Below are 16,988 nucleotides of genomic sequence, written 5' to 3' on the forward strand. Positions count from 1 at the left end.
ATACCCTGAAATCTCGAGTGTAGCGAGCTGGAAATAAGGACATGATAAAGGTTTTCTATTATATATTAGTTGCTTTCTGGAGACTTTCTCTCTTCAGAATCCAAAATGGTATGTTCTTTTCCTCAAAGCAGGAAGCCAAAAAACTGGGATTTTTCTTCAGGTTACTCAAGATACTCCATAATTTTCCTATTAGCTGATTCATAAAGAACAATAATATTCCATAACATTCATGTACTGCAGTTTGTTCATCTATTCCTCATTCAATAGGGGGATTTTGTTTCAAGTTCTTTGCTACTATACAAGAAGTGCTGCTATAACTATTTTGGAGTATATCGGGGCTTTCTTAATAAATTTAGCAATGGAATCTCAGGGTCAAGGGCATAGATCTTTTAGGGAATGGGGATAAGCATTAATTTAGGACCTACTATTTGCCAGGCACTGTGTTAAGCTTTACAAATATTACCTCACAGCTTTTAGTCACTTTATTAGCATAATTCCCAATTGCTTTCAAAATTTATCAGAATAATTTCCAGCTCTAACAACAATGTGTTCAGGACTTTCAATGATATCGAAATGTCATAAAGGACCTTGCTGGATCCTCATATTTTCCTACTGATGCACCATACCTATAAAGTCTCTAATTCAAGTTATGGGTGACACTGTGTACACGACGGCTACAGATATCTCAGGCTTGAATTGCCAACTGTCTCTTGGGCATCTCCAACTGGATGTCCTGCAGGCATCTCAAACTTAGAAGGTCCAAAACAGAAAGAATCACCTTTCCCTCAAACCTATCACTTTGGCAAATTGCTTTATTACTGACTTAAGACAATTGCTACCGTTGGACCCACATTGCTTCTTACCTGGTTGGTTGCAATAGTTTTCTGCCTCATTTTTCTCCTTCAACTCTCTTTCCACTCTAGTCTATTCTTTATTCAAATGCTGACTGACTGACTGACTATTACTACTACTACTATTACTACTACTACTACTACTACTACTACTACTACTACTACTATTACTACTACTACTCCTTTTCCTTCCCTTTCTCCTTCTTCTTCTTCTTGGTACATGGGTTCATTGGAACTTCCTCAAAGACTCTATCTTTCACCTCCAGGTCTTTGCACTGGTTGCCCTCATGCCACCCTTTCACCTCTACCTTTTGTTTCTCCTGCTTCAGTTCTGAGCTCAATTCTCACCTTCTGCAGAAGATCCTCCCCAGCCATGTCTACCATTCCCCAGCTGCTAGTTCCTTCTCCTCTGAGATGACATTTCATCCACTGTATATATGTATGCATATGGGCAGTTAAGTGGTGTCATGGATAGCATGCACTGGCCTGAAGTCAGGAAGACATGAGTTCAAATCCAGCTTAAGACACTTCCTTGCTGTGTGATTCTGGGCAAGTCACTTAACCCTATTTGTCTCAGTTTCCTCCTCTCTAAAATGAGCTGGAGAAGGAAAAGGTAGACCACTCCAGCATCTTCCTAAGAAAACCCTAAATGGGCTCAACAAAGTTGGATGTGATTGAAACAACCAAACAACAAATGTATGTATATACCTATTTACCTCTTCTCCACATCCAAAAAATGTATTTTTTAAAGGTAGGGATGGTTTTTGTCTTCCTTTGCATCCTTCAATACTTGGCAAGAATCTGGCACATTGAATGAGGGCTTAATAGATGTTTGTTGACTGTCCAACCAATACTGACTTGTACATGAGAAGTGCTCGAAAAGTCTCGCATCAAAGACTTGGATGATAAGGAAAGGGGTGGGTTGGGCTGGTTATGTAGTGGGAGAGAAGATAGCAAATGGCTAAGGCCCTGGTACCCATGTGAAATGGAAAACATCAAAGGTGGATTGGAGGATTTACTGAGTCATTTACATGGATTAGAGGGACATGGCTGGATGAACAAACTAGTTCGGATTCATATTTATCCTGGTGGAAAAATTCCCCCTCTACTCCCCCCATGTTATCATAAGTCCATTGAAATGTTAAGAAGGCCAATGAAGTCACCATAGCTAGAGCTATGGTTTGTGTCAGTATTGAGTAGGCAGATGAAGTCCTGCTAATTTGATCTTTGTTTTAAAGTCTATATAAATTTTAATTTTGTTTTTGTCAATAAGATATGTTTTAGATCTTTCTTAGAAACTGCCTCCCAGGAAATCCTTCAAGGTATTGTCTGAGTGCAGTCCTGTTTAGTAGAAAGGATCAGGTACTGTCAAATCAAATACTTATCTTAATTTTCTGTTCACAGTATCCAAGAGCAGAGAGTGTTCTGGGATAACCACCACCAATTCTCTCTGGCTTTCTGCCCACTCTGGCTGCCTCTCTCTATATGGTTCTGTCCTTTTGTGGATAATGAGGCTTGTTTCACTAGAATTACAGGATTTTTGTGAAATGGGATTACCCGTCCTTTCCTTCTTATCCTCCCCCCAATATTCTCTTTCTTAAGTCTCTCACTCCTAAAATATATCATATAAATCTTTAATCAAAATATTAGGTATGAATAAAGTAGGTAGTATTAATTCACCCACTGCAACAGATAGCACTGAACAAATAACTCTTCCAAAAGGGCAATTAAATCTCTGCATGGTCTAAAGGGATATCATCTCTTCATCCTCCCATTTTGAATTTCACACAGCTTCAAGGGAGCTTTATTGGCACATGAAACAGACTAACATTTTCTGGGGGTTTTCGTAGAGTATTTCTTCTTTTGGTGTGTGATGTCTACCAGGAGCTAGTACAGGATGGGGAGAGAACATTTATTATTCCTGACTCTATATTTCAAGGACTAGATTCATTCTGTGAGATTTCCCCCTAAGTTATCTTCTCTCACTTCTGTGTCTTCTATATAGCTTGTGTTGCCACATCAGTCCCATCAGATGACTCTTCTTCTGACTCACTGGTATCAATTGTAACTGATTTTAAACTGTAACCCCAAAGCCTCTTACCCAGGATTTTATTATTGCATTAGAGTTATTTTCTCTTCAGTATTTTTCCATTCTGTCCAATATCCTGAGAGCAGAAAGACAGAAATTCCTCCAGCCCTTTTAACTTCTCTCTGATCAAAGAATTGGGCTGGACAAGAGTCTGGTGTGTACAGAGACAAGTAGGATTGTGGGGCTGCCCAGTGAATCCAGGGTCTCTCCTCAGTTGTCCAGGAACCTTCCATGTCTGATGCCATCTTCCTTGCTGACCTCATAAACTCTTGGTTGCTCTTTGCCTTGGTTTTAAAGCATACATTTCTGTAAAAATGGGATCATGGAGAATGTAGGGAACTTTAGGGCATCCTAGAGTGATGAAAGGTTGAGGGTCCCAGAGGCTGGCCAAAGATCATGGTTTTTGGGGGCCACGGGAAGTAAAAGATTTTGAAGTGAGGGTGGGAATCAATGGGACTGGGACTTTGCTGACCGATCTGATCAGAGCCCTCTGGCCACAGCTTTAGAGCCAGCAAATATTCTACAGGAAGCAGAGGTGAAAATCATTAATTTGGAAATATGCAACGGGACCGACTGGTACCATGGATTCATTCATTCCACCAACCTGTGTGCCGGCTACCCAGAGGGTAAAATAGACACTTGCCAGGTAACATCCCTACCTGGGGCCCTCAGATGCTTCCATCCCTTAGCCCACCCAATCAAGACCCTGAGATCCCACTTTCAAGCTAAGACCCTTCTGCCTAATTCAAATACTAATTTTACCCATTGAGCCACTTAGCTAATCATTTATCTACCTCTCTGGGAGGGTTGTTGGGAGAGTTGCTCTGTATACCCCTTCTTTCATGAGGAATAACTAGTACCTATAGATTTTATTTTTCTCCATACATTCCCACCTGGACATCTTTCCCTAGACCCAAGAGGTGAGGCCTGCTAGGTCCTTTATTCCATGTTCAGTGCCTTCCTATGACATGTAGATCACTTCCTGAATGCCTTGGGAGCTCTCTAATACCAAATTAATGCCCAGGATCTTGCTCATAAGTGCGTGCCTGTGTGTGTGTGTGTGTGTGTGTGTGTGTGTGTGTGTGTGTATGTATGTATGTATGTGTGTGTGTCCCGAGAGGTCAGTGTCCTAATAATTCATGGCACATATATCTTGATGGAGTAGTGATTGTGTTCCTAAGATCACGTGAATGCGTGTTCTTGGAGGACAGTGACCTTGTGAGCTAAGAGGACCGTGTGCATGTTAGGGAGGGAGCAGGAACCAGGGGTCCCTGTAACAAGGATTGTAACAGTTTTTCCCTTCTGTGCAGGGGGACAGTGGTGGGCCACTCATGTGCAAGGACAAAAGCACTGACACATTTGTGGTGACTGGCATCACCAGCTGGGGCACAGGTTGTGCCCGGGCAAAACGGCCAGGGGTCTACACTTCCACAGGGGACTTTCTGGAGTGGATCGTATCCAAGATTGGAGTTGATGGAGAGCTTGATGACATGCCTTCAACAGTCAAGAAACCCATATTAATGCCAATTAGAGGGAAATCAGGGAGAAGGGTAGCTCCAAAGAGTAGGACTTCTTCCATTCAAGCAAAACAGGGCATCCCCAAAGGTAAATGGGGCTCCTTCTTCCCCTGATCTTTCTTCATCTGCTCCTCATTCCCAAGGGAGAAGGGTTGTGGCCCTACTACAGAAATGAGTTTCCAACCTATCTTTTCCATCCAGGCAGATTTCTAGTGGGCATGTTTAAGGATTCTCAGTCTTTCAGTTTCCAACCTCATTGGTTCTATTTCTTTAGCTGAAGTAGGAAGAGACAAATCCAGTCCAGTGTCCAATATGTTTTGTCATTTTCCCTTAATGGCTACTACTGGATCTAATTTTTGTTTATAAATGGGCATCCTTTTCTCTAATCACATCAGATCGTGGGAGAGAAAGAGGAATAAGTTGTCTGGCCATGGCTTGCCAACGCTCCATTGCTCTTCCAAACCATAACCCTTTGTCCCACTTCTATTTTTTGATCCTTTGACAAATTTCCCCTATGGAGTTCCTGTGCTCATCCTTTTCTTGACTTATGCCAGCCGGACCTTAAAGGCCAATCTATTGCGCAGATCTGAGCTCAGTCAAGGAACATACTACCACATTCACTGCTAATGGTTCAAATCAGGTTTATCGGGCGGGAATACAGACTGATTTTGCTACTCAGTTGTCTCCAGAGCCTTAGATTCTACAACTCTGGAATAAGGTAGGGGCATAGATGGGGCATAGATTTTGCCAACTGGAGGATACTGAGACTCTCTGTTAGACAGTGCTCTTAGTTGAAGGTGAGTATGGACTTTAATACAATAACCTTCCTGAATCAGTACAAATGCATCAGTTCACATCAAGAAACGATCCCATAGGAAAGCAGAATTGTAGCATGAATAAATACTGGGGCTTGACAAATCATGGTTGGAAGGTGGGGTTGGGAATTACTGTTAGATATAGTTTGCATAAACTCAAAAACAGGGTTAGGGTAAAGTGCAAACCAATTTTAAGTCATGATACAACTCTAGGGACAAATCGAAAGTTGACAAAGTTTATAGGATTGTTGAATTTCCAATCTGCCCAGACTCAGTTCACTCACTGTATTAGGAGTTGAGATAACAAGAAGATGCTTTTGTAAATAGCCTAGAAGAAAGATGTGTCAAATAATACCAATATGATTAACAGATTTTTTTTTTCAAAAACTCATTTCAAAAAATGATACAAAAAGTTAGAATATGATCTATTGAAGTGAGGAGATGTAGGACATCATCCCCAAATCCTTTTCTCCCAGCAAAGTTAAGTATTTTTTTCAAAGGAAAAAGGTAGTCAGTGAAAAGCATAAACTAACTGAGAAATTTGTGCCAGTAAAAAATCAGTCTTAAAGCAGTATCTGACAAAACTGAGAGGGAACAAGAGATACTTTACAACTATGATTAGCAAATATTCTTAAGGCAATCACCATAGGGAATTAAAAAAATACAATGTTTTGATTAATAATTGAATAATTCAGATGGGATGCTGGGAAGAAGAGGGATTTAGGGTAAAACCTAGCTATCTCTAGTTGGTAAAACTAGTTCTGGGTGCTATAGTATAAGAATGAAAGCAAATGATATCAGAGCAAATGAGAAGAAGGTAATTTCAAAGGCTTGATGCTATCTCCTAGTGAAGAACAAAGGAACAGCGGTAATAACTAATGAAAAGTTAAAGCCTTTTTTATTTTTTCCCCCAAAATCTGAGTTAATATTATACAGGCACCATGTCTATTGTTTTGTGAATGTGCATGTTAGGCTTAGAAAAGGGTTTATAATTTAGAGAAAAACTATGCTAGAGATCATAAAATATAATCCCTTCATTTTAAAGATGAAACTTGAAGTCCACCAATGGAAAGTGACTTGGTTAGGGTCTCATAGAAGGAGTAATTGCAGAATGAGGTTACAACTCAAATCCTGTGACTTCAACTTTATTTTTTAAAAGCCTTTTATTTTGAAACCATAAATGAATAATTTGTCAACATTAACCCTTGTGAAACCTTGTGTTCCAATCCCTCCCCAGATGGCAAGTAATCCAATATATGCTAAACATGGTAGAAATTGTGACTTCAACTTTACTTTTCAGTCTTTATTTTAAACTATATTATGCTGTCACCATTTATGAATATAAGGAATATATGAATATAAGAATATAATAATTTCTTTTTTGACAAAATGAATAATTTGGCAAAGCAGAAGATAATTCATTCCATTATCTTAAATTTATATGGATGGAATTCACTTATTAGAAGAAAAAGGCCACCTGAATGGATGAAAACAACCTAACACTATATTGCCCATAAGAAACACACCTAATGCAAAAATATGCTTATGAGTTTGAGAGGATGTATTGTATATCAACATTTCCAGATAACTCAGAACCATAACCATGGCACCAGACAGAACTGAATCCAAAATAGAAAGCATTAAAAGAGAAAAAAGCAAAAGGGCCCATCCAAGTGAAAGAATAGCATTGAAGAGACAACCTACTGTGGTGCTAAATTCACTAAACATAGAGTATTTGTTTGATCCTGGCTCTGGTACTTGTTTTCAATAGGACTTTGGTATCCTTGGTATCTCTTGGCCTTAGTATTCTCTCCCTCCCCCCACCTCCGAGGCAATTGGGGTTAAATGACTTGCCCAGGGTCATACATCTAGGAAGTGTTAAGTGTCTCAGGTCACATTTGAACTCAGGTACCCCTGATTTCAGGGCTGGTACTCTATTCACTGTGTTACCTAGCTGCCTCAGGCTTAGTATTCTTATCTATGGTGTGAAGGGAGTGGATCAGATGCTCCCTAAGTTTCCTTTCAGTTCTGAGTCTTATTAAAAATGTGTACACCTAAATTTATAAGGAGAAAATATTGTTAAAAATAATTAGGAAATTATCAGATTTTAAAACCTCATTAATAGAATATGAGAAATTAAATAAAGAAGTTATAGAATTCAGAGATCTGAGGAAATTGGATTTGACAATATGTGGAGAACACAATGGGAAAAGCAATGTTTAAAAAAATTCCCACCAAAAGATCACAAAAATTGGTTGTATTCTATGGCACTGAGAAATTACAAGTTTAAAAAGGCAGAAATGTTAGCACATTTTCAGATAAGAATGCAGTGAAATAAAAATAGTACTTAAAGAAAATAAGTAAAAATAGGGCCTACGTGGAGAGACTCGGTAAGTGAATTTTTTGAATAATGCTTGGATTAAAGATGAAAAAAGAGAAACAGTGAAAATTATATATAATGGCAACATAAATACAAGTTACCAAAATTTATAGATGTCACTACAGTGATATTGAGAAGCAAATTTATGTCCCAGAATGCTTATATTGAGAAAAATATATAAAATGAATAGATTAATGTGCTAGAAGAAAAGACAAAACAAAGTATCATAGGATGTAGGAGGAAGTATCAAAATAGAAAATAAAAGAATGATTGAGTTAAAGAGAAGTGGAAGACTTTTAAAAAGATCAATAAAAATGACTGATTTCTAACAAATTTAGCCAAAGGAAAAACTAAAATCCAATGATAGAAATGAGAAAGGGGAAATCATAAAGAATAAGATAATTTCCAGAAACTAATATGCTACTGTGGACTAACAAATGGGAATATTAAAAAAGATAAGTATTGAAGTCTAGATAATTTGTATAATTTGAAAAACTAAGAGTCTAAATAAGCCAGTCACAGAATGATCAACTTAATAAGGCATTAATGAGTTATTTTGTAAAAAGGTATGAGGACCAGGTAGATTCAGAAATGAATTCTATCAAACATTCAAAGAACAAATGATTCTTATATACATTTTTCAAAAATGGAAAAAGACAATAGCATTCTACTTAATTTTTTTTTCTGGGAGGCAAATATAGTTTCAATCCCCAAACCTGGCATAGATAAAGCAGAGAAAGAACAAGAGTCCAATATAACTAATGGTTTGAAGAATATGACTTCGCTGGAAGAATGAACTCCTAACTGTAGATATATGTAGATTAGCACCAGCTTGGTACAGTTTAGTCTTAGAATTGCCATTATTAATGTGTACCTGAACAAAAATACAAAATAAAACGGTGGCAAATAGAATAGAGTAATATGCATAGCTATTATGTAGTAGGATTTATTCCAAGAATCAAAAGATGTGTAAAAAGGATTGCTCATTATTAGGAAAATGATCAGTTTAATGAATCTTCAAAGATCCATGATTTTATGGACAAATACTTCCTTTATTGTAGAGGAACACAACTTTTCCACTAATATATTTTTGGTACCAGAATTTATTGCCCTGTGGCAAGCCCAGTAATAAGTCCCTCTGAGATTAATGAGGTTGGTCATCAGAATGTAGGTCAGATCTATGCTCAAGGCTCTTCTCGCTTCCTGGGGCTGTTGGGGCTGTTGGCATTTTTAAGAGTCCAGGGTTACCCCTATACCATGAGCAGGCATCTGAGTGTATCCCCTCTTGTGAAGTCACTCCCCAACTCACTTGAATCCAGATTCTGGGTTCCCAGAGGGTGGTTGGCTACTATTAGTCTCAGGGTTCCAGGTAGTGAACATTAAAGGATGGGTTTGTAGTAGCATTGTCATAAGCTCCTACTGATGTGTTTCCCTCTGATGATTAGTCAGTGGAATGGTTCAACTTTTTAGCAAAAGTATTTACTAAAATAAGATTATTAGTTACAAATGCATTCCACCTCTAAAGAATAGGATAAACTCTCACAAATAATACATAAGGTCAATGCAGAACAAAGCATAAAAGTAACGAGGCACTCATAGATGACATGGCAGAGAAATAGCTCACAGCTCAGGCTTACTGGAAACCCCATCCTTCTGAGCCTTCATGGGGTTCTCCTAAGGTATAATTTTCTTCTGTGATCTGAAGTCAGTCCTTCTGTAGAGTTCATAGACTATATTTCTCTTCTTCCTGAGTGTCACTTCCTGAAGCTGCCTTTTTTTTTGAGGTGAGGTTGGGAGTTGATAAGAGACATCTAGAGTGACTGGTGAATATACACATTATCTCCACCACACTAAGCATCAAATAACTTGTGCTAATAGTATCATACATTCTCATCTCCTTTCTGATTATTGGTAAAGATAACCAAGTAGCTTATTTCCAGGGTAAAGGCCTAATTCTTCCACCCCAGCCTTCAGGGTCACTGACATCCAACCTGAAGTCTCGGTAAGTCTGGCTTGTACCTTGTTGAGGTGGTATGTGATATCAGGATCAGAAAAAGTCTAGGGTAGAGCCTTAGGGGACCAGATTATAAGAGGGCACTGATCATGTCATTGCTACATGCTTTTTTGGGAGGCATTTGGGGTTAAGTGATTTGCTGAAGGTGTCACAGCTAAAATATGTTGTTTTTGAGGTCATATTTGAACTCAAGTCGTCCTGATGAGGGCTGGCGCTTTATCCACCATTACATCTAATTGCCCCTATATGCTTTGTTTTTATATCAATAGTTTGGTAAGCCTATCTCCCTTGATTCAACAACGTATGAAAATAATCTTAAAAAGCATATGACAAGAGACATTGATAAAACACATCCACACATATATGCAACTTCTGGTTTTCTGGAAGGGCTGCTAGCTCTTAAAGAACATTTACAGTATTTTTAGTGCCTTCCTGAGACTTGATGTAAGTTCAATTCCTTGTAAATTCAATTTATCTGAGTACCATCCAATGGGTGACATAGAATTAAAATGGCATATAGAAAGGGGCACAAGTGTTTTCTCCAGCCTTAGATTCAACATGAGGTATCAATCACGTGCAGGCACACTGTATCCCAAATAAAAGAGGTCAAAGGAATTTATTCATTTTTCCAGAGGAATAAGGGAAGACTCTTCTATTGAGAAAAATGAAAAAAAAATCAGGGTTACAGCTTCGGGCCTTGGTGTGTACCTGCTAAGTGTAATCCAGAAGCAGATTAAACATGGAAGATGCTGTGTTGACTAGCCTTAAGGACTGCAGCTTGCAAGAAGTGTTATAAATTTTCCCTAACATTGGAAGTATTAAGGAGCAGCCACAGAAAGAAGTTATTCAGGGGAGCAGGGCTGTGCTCTGGGAGGGAGACTTCTTCATCCTGCTAAGTGAACTCAAGGACTATAAGCTGTCATGACATGGACACAAGTTGGGAGGCTCTCAGAAATCTGGGAGGAAAATTCCTGGGATGGTGCTGGCTCAGAAAGACATCTTCACATCATAATGATCCTATTATTCCTTCCTGCAATTTGGTATTCTGTCTCAAATAGCTCACTGTTTGAATAGAGTAGATACAGGCTGGGGTTCAAGTCACATACATTCCCTCATAATATTAACCATAAAATTTTCTCACATCAAGGAGCTCTTGTTACTCAAGTAATAAACATGTGATTCTGTGGTTGAGCAAGATGTTTAGTAAACTGAAAAGGTTTTTGATAAAATATACCCACTTCTGTTAAGAACATCCAGAAACTCCAAGGCAACACCAAGAGAATTTGGATAGAAAATACCATCTGCATCCAGAAAAAGAATGATGGAGATTGTAAATCAACACATGCTATGTTCACTACTCCCTCCTCCCCCCTGTGGTTTTCTCCTTTTCTGATTCTTCTCCCCTAATGTGTTTCATAAATCAATGTGTAATAAAAATAAATCCAGAAATATGGGAATAGAAGGATTTTTTCCTTAACATAAAAATATTTAAATTATTGGTTTATCTTATATGTAATGAGGAATCATGACAACTCTGCATACTAAGAAAGGGGCTTAAACAAGCCCTGTTTGTCCCACCATGACTTTTTTAATTCTAGTTAAATATGTGTATTAACTTTTAAAATGCATATTTATGAATCATGTTAGAAGAGAAAAATTAGAACAAAAGGGAAAAACCATGGGAGGAGGAGAAAAAAACAGAAAAAAAAAATGTGATTTGCTTTCAACCTCCATAGTTCTTTTTTTCTGGATGTAGATGGCATTTTCTACCCAAAGTTTATTGGGATTGCCTTGGGTCACTGAATCACTGAGAAGAAACAAATCTTTCATAGTTGATCATCACACAATCTTGCTGTTAATGTGTGCAATGTATTCCTGGTTTGGCTTGTTTTGCTTAGCATTCCACCATGTCTCTTAAGCATCATTCTATCAGCAGCAAGACAAGAAAAATGATGGCAATGTGCAGAGGCAAAGAAGGGGTTAAGGCATCATGTTTTATAGATACGACATACTTAGGAATCCTCTAAGACCCCACAAAAAATCAAAATGATGGTTTAGAGTAGTGATTCTTGCCCTGAACTCTGGGAACTCAATTTTTATGTATTTTTATAATTGTATTTCAATGTGTTTGATTTTCTTTGTAATCCTGTGTATTATTTATGCATTTAAACATATGATTCTGAGAAGGATCCTATAGTATCACTTGACTGACTGTCCAAGGGTCCAAGACACAAAGGATTGGAAAGGTTGCCTTGGAATAAAAACCCAAGATGCATAAAAAACATCTATTATTCAGACAGGTGGATGCAAAGCCTACATTTCTCACCAAATTTCACTGTGGCATGGAGGTGATGAGTTCTTGAAGCTGAGCCCAACAGAGAATAACCTCTGGTAGATCCTCTTTTTGAGAGTGCTATACTTCTGGCTAGTATTGCTGAGAACACACCTCAAAGAAATCTCCCTGAAAAACCCTTTTGCTTTCTGAGAAGCAATCCACACAAATAAATACTCATCACCAGTAGACTGGCCAGTGGGTGGTAGATATTTCTTCCCCAAACCAGCCTGTCACATAAAAACCAGAAACGAACTCAGTCTTTTACAGGCCTCCTTTGCTTCTAATGGAACAGCAGAATTTGAGAAGGTGCTAAAGATCACACCATTTTTAGACCATTTATAAACATTGATAAATATATGGTGAGATCTTTGATCCCAGGGACAAGTCATAAATAGCTTTAGTGAGAAAGCTGAGTGTTATGTCACAGGACCATAAATTGAGAGCTGGAAGGGACTCCAGAAAGCATTCATTCTAACACTCATTTTAGAGAGGAAGAAACTGAGGCATAGAATCACTTGCTCAGGCTACTAAATGCTGGAGGCAGAATTTTAACAGTTTTTCCTGATCCCAAGTTTGACACCCTATCCACTTCTCTAAGATAAACCCATAAAAGGCACTGGAAGTTCTATACATCAACAAAAATGAGAACAAATTGGAAGACAAATATCATAGTATCAAAAATATGTCCAATACTTGGGTATCATCAAGGTACATATGATCTTTTAAAGCTACCACAAACAAGGCCATTAGGAGACAGCACAGTCCTGGGCCTGGATTCAAGAAGACCTTAATTTACTAGATTTGTGAACCTGGGCAAGCCAGGTAACCTCCATCTGCCTTCTCTCATCTGTAGAATGGGTTTAATAATAGCGCCTACTTCCAAACAGAGTTATTGTGAGAATCAAATGAGATAATTATTGTAAAGTGCCTAGCGTAGTGTCTGGCTTGTAGGAGATGCTATCAGTTAGCTACTATTAGATTTGGGACAATATAGAAAAGATGGTGGCAAAAAGTGATTTATGTATTTAATAAGGATTGATAATATATTAATAACATAACACATTATATTTATATGTTTAGTAATTTACATATTTAATATTTATGAAATATTAAGAATAAGAGATTTATATATTTAATAATGACTGGCATTTATATAATGTTTTAAAATTTGCCAAGTGTTTTATACGCTTTTGCTTGTTTGAGCCTTCCAATAATCTTGTAAAGTAGGAATATTGTTGTTGCCACTTTAGAGATGAGTCTCACAGGATCACACAGCTTGTAAGCAATTGAACCAAAATTTGAGGCCAGGTTGTGAGGATTTTTCATTGCCAGAGGAGTTTGTCTATTATTTTGGAGGTGATAGGACTCAGTGTATCAATAAACATTTTAATTTTTATTTGTATTTGATTTAATGTTTCCCCCAGTTACATTTAAAACAATTTCTTACATTTGTTTTTTTTTTTAAATAATAGCGCTTTATTTTTCAAAATACATGCAAAAATAGTTTTCAACATTCACCCTTGCAAAACTTTATGTTCTAAACTTTTCTCTTTCCCTCCTTCTTTCCCCTTCCTCTATACAGCAAATTATCCAATATAGGTTAAACATGTGCAATTCTTCTAAACATATTTCCACTTGAACATTTGTTAAGCACCTATTATGTGCCATGCTCTGTGCTAAGTATTAAAATACAAATAAGATTCCCGCCCTCAATGAGTTCACAAGTGGCGAAGAGGCCCACAATCCATAAAAGCTGAAAGGGGGTGAGGGAGAAGGTTTCCAACTTAGGGGCAGGATATAGAGGTCCAAAAATAGTGTGGCTAGTGGGAAGAATGGAGATGACTGTCCCTCTTAAATGGAGATTTTGAAACTCACGGCTCCACTCCTGTTAGTGACAAGATGTGAGGACTGAAGCTGATTGCAGCTTTCCTGCCCATGAGATTTTCCAACAATGAGGTGCCTGGTGTGTGATGGAGAAGTCTAAAAGCAGTGCAGTTGGTAGGAAGTGATGAGCTTTAGTGTTAGGGAGACACTGGTTAGTTTTGTGCAATAAGAATATAAATCTAATAGGATAGAAGATTAATTGGAAAGGGAAGATACTTGGAATCAGGCTGATCAATTAGGAGGCTATTGTAAGAGATCAGAAGAAAGGATGAGGGTCTGAAGTTAGTGGAAAGGAAGGGGAGAGACTCAAGAGATAGTAAGGAAAAGATCTACCAACTGATTTCATCTTGGAAAGGTTAATAACATATTGGTCACACAGGACAATGGATAGTGTTGGACCAGTAAAAAGGATGGCCTGAATGTAACTCTGTTCTCAGACACTTATTAACTGTGTGACAGTTACTTAATCTCAGTTTTAATTTCTTCATCTGAAAAAAAAATGGAGACAATAATAGCACTTGTATTACAGGATTGTTTGAGGATCAAATGAAATAGCATGTAAAAGGCTCAAGATGCTATATAAATACTGGCTGTTTTGTGAGGGAGGGAGAGAAGAGCTGGAGATGGTGAATGTGTGAATTTGGGTGATTGGAAGGATGAACTGACAGGGGAGTTAAGAAGAAAGGGGGTTTTGGGGTGAAATGTGGGAAGTAGGGAAAAGAGAATGAATCCTGTTTTGGTTTGGTGGAGGACAGAGAATTGGAAATGTCAGGCAATTCATGATGTGGGCTGCGGATCAGGAGAGAACTGAGGGCTGAAATGTGCAACCCTTTTCACACAGCTCCCACTGTATGAGATTTTCTCTTCTAAATTTCCCACTCTGAGATCAAGGCTTCCTCTCATTCATCTCAGTCTTCCCAGGACCTAGGACAGGGCTTGGAACACAGGAGTATGGTGAGTGAATGAAGGCTGATAATGTCCCCTCCATCCCTTTGTCTGAGTTTTCCTACCAACCCGTCACCCCAACCCCAGGCTAACTTCTATCCCCAGCCCATCTCCCCATCTCTTAGGGTATGGTGCAGTAAAGCTAGTCCTGGCCAAGCGTGGTGTTAGTCCTAGGTTCCAATTCCAGTTTAGGTGTGATACTAGGCAAATCAGTGATCCTTGGCTCTGTTCCCTCAGCTATGAATTTCCTGTCCCTGGCAGTCTTCAAGGAAAGGCTCGATGGGCATTGTTTAAAGGAATAATGGGGGGGAGGGTTATAATTTGGATTGGGACTGGACAAGCTGGGTTTATCAGTCTCTTCCAAATAAAGGACTCTCTTTGAATCTGCTTATCTGTAAAATCGGATGGCAAACTTGTACTGTCCACTTCATGCAGTTTTTTGTTTGTTTTTTTGTTTCGAGAAGACTTTTATAACTAAATAGGATTTGGAACTGGGGTCATTATCTGTATCTCTGTCTAGAAGTCTTTAGGTTCCTCTCCCTCAATATCTCCATGGGGAATTTCCTGTTCCCCTATATTCTTTTTCGGTCATCACAAAGGCTCTGGGTCAGGATTAGCTGAACGTCACGCTCTGTATGACATCATGTTGTCCTTTTTGTTCAGGTTGGAGGATGGGAGGGACAGGGGTGCTCTACCATGCACTGTTGCTATCCCTTATGGGTACTATAGATGGGATCACCTTGGAAAATTCATGTGAGTAAGTGAAGGGAGATATGAATGTAGGGGGCACATGTACAGAGAGAGACAGACATACAAATATAGAAACAGAGAGGTATGGGATGAGAAAGGGAGGGAGGGAGATATGCACGTGTACACACAGAGAGACAGAGATAGACAGAAATAGGTATAAGAGGAGAAAGGAAGGGAGGGAGGGAGACACACAGAGAGAAACAGAGACAGAGGCAGAAACAGAGGTATGGGGTGAGAAAGAAAGGGAGGGAGGAAGACACATGCACACCGACACAGACATACACAGACACAGAGGAGAGAAGGATGGGAAGAATGTTGAGAGGTACACATGTTCAAGCAGGACACATGTGTAGAAGAGCACATGAAAGGGATTATAGGGACACTCATGAGCTTGGTAGCAGACATGGAGATGCCTCAACCTTCATTCTTCTTCCTTCCCTCCAAGGGGCTCAGTTCTCAGGGTTGGGGAGAAGAGGGATGGGCCTTCATGACATTTTCCTCCTTTTCTGCCCATGATCCCTCTGCGACCCACTGACTCCTGATGACCCATTTTCCACTCAGTGGTCCCTGTGGATCTCGACCGGGGCTAAAAAAAAGGCCAAAGTATTCCATACACAGGAAGTTCATGTTCAGCCTGGGGTCTGGCCCTGGATGGTCAGTATACAGATTATCAGCCACTCTGGGGGATACCATGTCTGTGGGGGATCCTTATTGAGCCCCATTTGGGTTCTCATGGCTGCACACTGCTTCAAGAACAAAATGTAAGAGGCCCAAGGAAGGATTGGATGGAAAATCTCAGTGGGGTGTCCCCAAGAATCTCTCCCCTCAGACACCCATCTCTAGAATTTCTAGCCTCTGTGGGGATCTCCTGATATTTCTGCTTAGCTATTTCTCTCTAACAATCTCTCTTTCCAGAGCCTCTTTATTATGGTGTTTTCCCAGGAATGCTTTCTCTAAGAGTCTCTTTCTAAAGACCTTTTCTACAGAGGTCTCTCTCTTCAGATGGTTCTGTGAGGACTGTCTTTTTGGTGATCTATCTAGATCTGTGTTTCTTGCGAGATTTACTCAATGGGTCTCTTTCCAGGGATGTCTTTAGGAGTCTTTCTTTGGGGATGTGGTGAGAGGAGTCTCCAGCAGGGCTGGGACCTTACTGAGGGGACTGGACAAGTGGAAACTTGGGACCCTCACTGGTTGTCTTTGTAGTGACCTGCACATGTGGTGGCTGTTGGTCGGTGCCTGGAAGATTCAGTGGCGTGTGGGGATCCCCTTGGATCCCCGTGTGCAGGAGCGGAAACCTGTTCAGATCCTAAAACATGAGCAATACAATATTCAGCTCAACACCAATGACATTGCACTAGTGCAGATGGAGAGCCCTGTCTACTGTGATGAAATGGTGTGGACCGCCTGT

The 16,988-nt window shown here is 39.3% G+C and overlaps 1 protein-coding gene across 2 annotated transcripts in view; it reads left to right on the top strand.

Moving 5' to 3' along the window:
- The window catches only part of ACR (acrosin), a 43,363-nt gene that overhangs the window by 15,981 nt on the left and 10,394 nt on the right, over nt 1-16,988 (top strand). For both annotated transcript variants that reach the window (XM_031938640.1, XM_031938641.1), the window contains exons 4-5: nt 3,441-3,586; nt 4,251-4,545. In XM_031938640.1, coding sequence (XP_031794500.1) covers nt 3,441-3,586; nt 4,251-4,545 — 441 coding nt within the window. The remainder of the gene's footprint in view (nt 1-3,440; nt 3,587-4,250; nt 4,546-16,988) is intronic.

Source organism: Sarcophilus harrisii, chromosome 5, assembly GCF_902635505.1.
Source record: "Sarcophilus harrisii chromosome 5, mSarHar1.11, whole genome shotgun sequence".
In the NCBI taxonomy this organism is placed as follows: domain Eukaryota; kingdom Metazoa; phylum Chordata; class Mammalia; order Dasyuromorphia; family Dasyuridae; genus Sarcophilus; species Sarcophilus harrisii.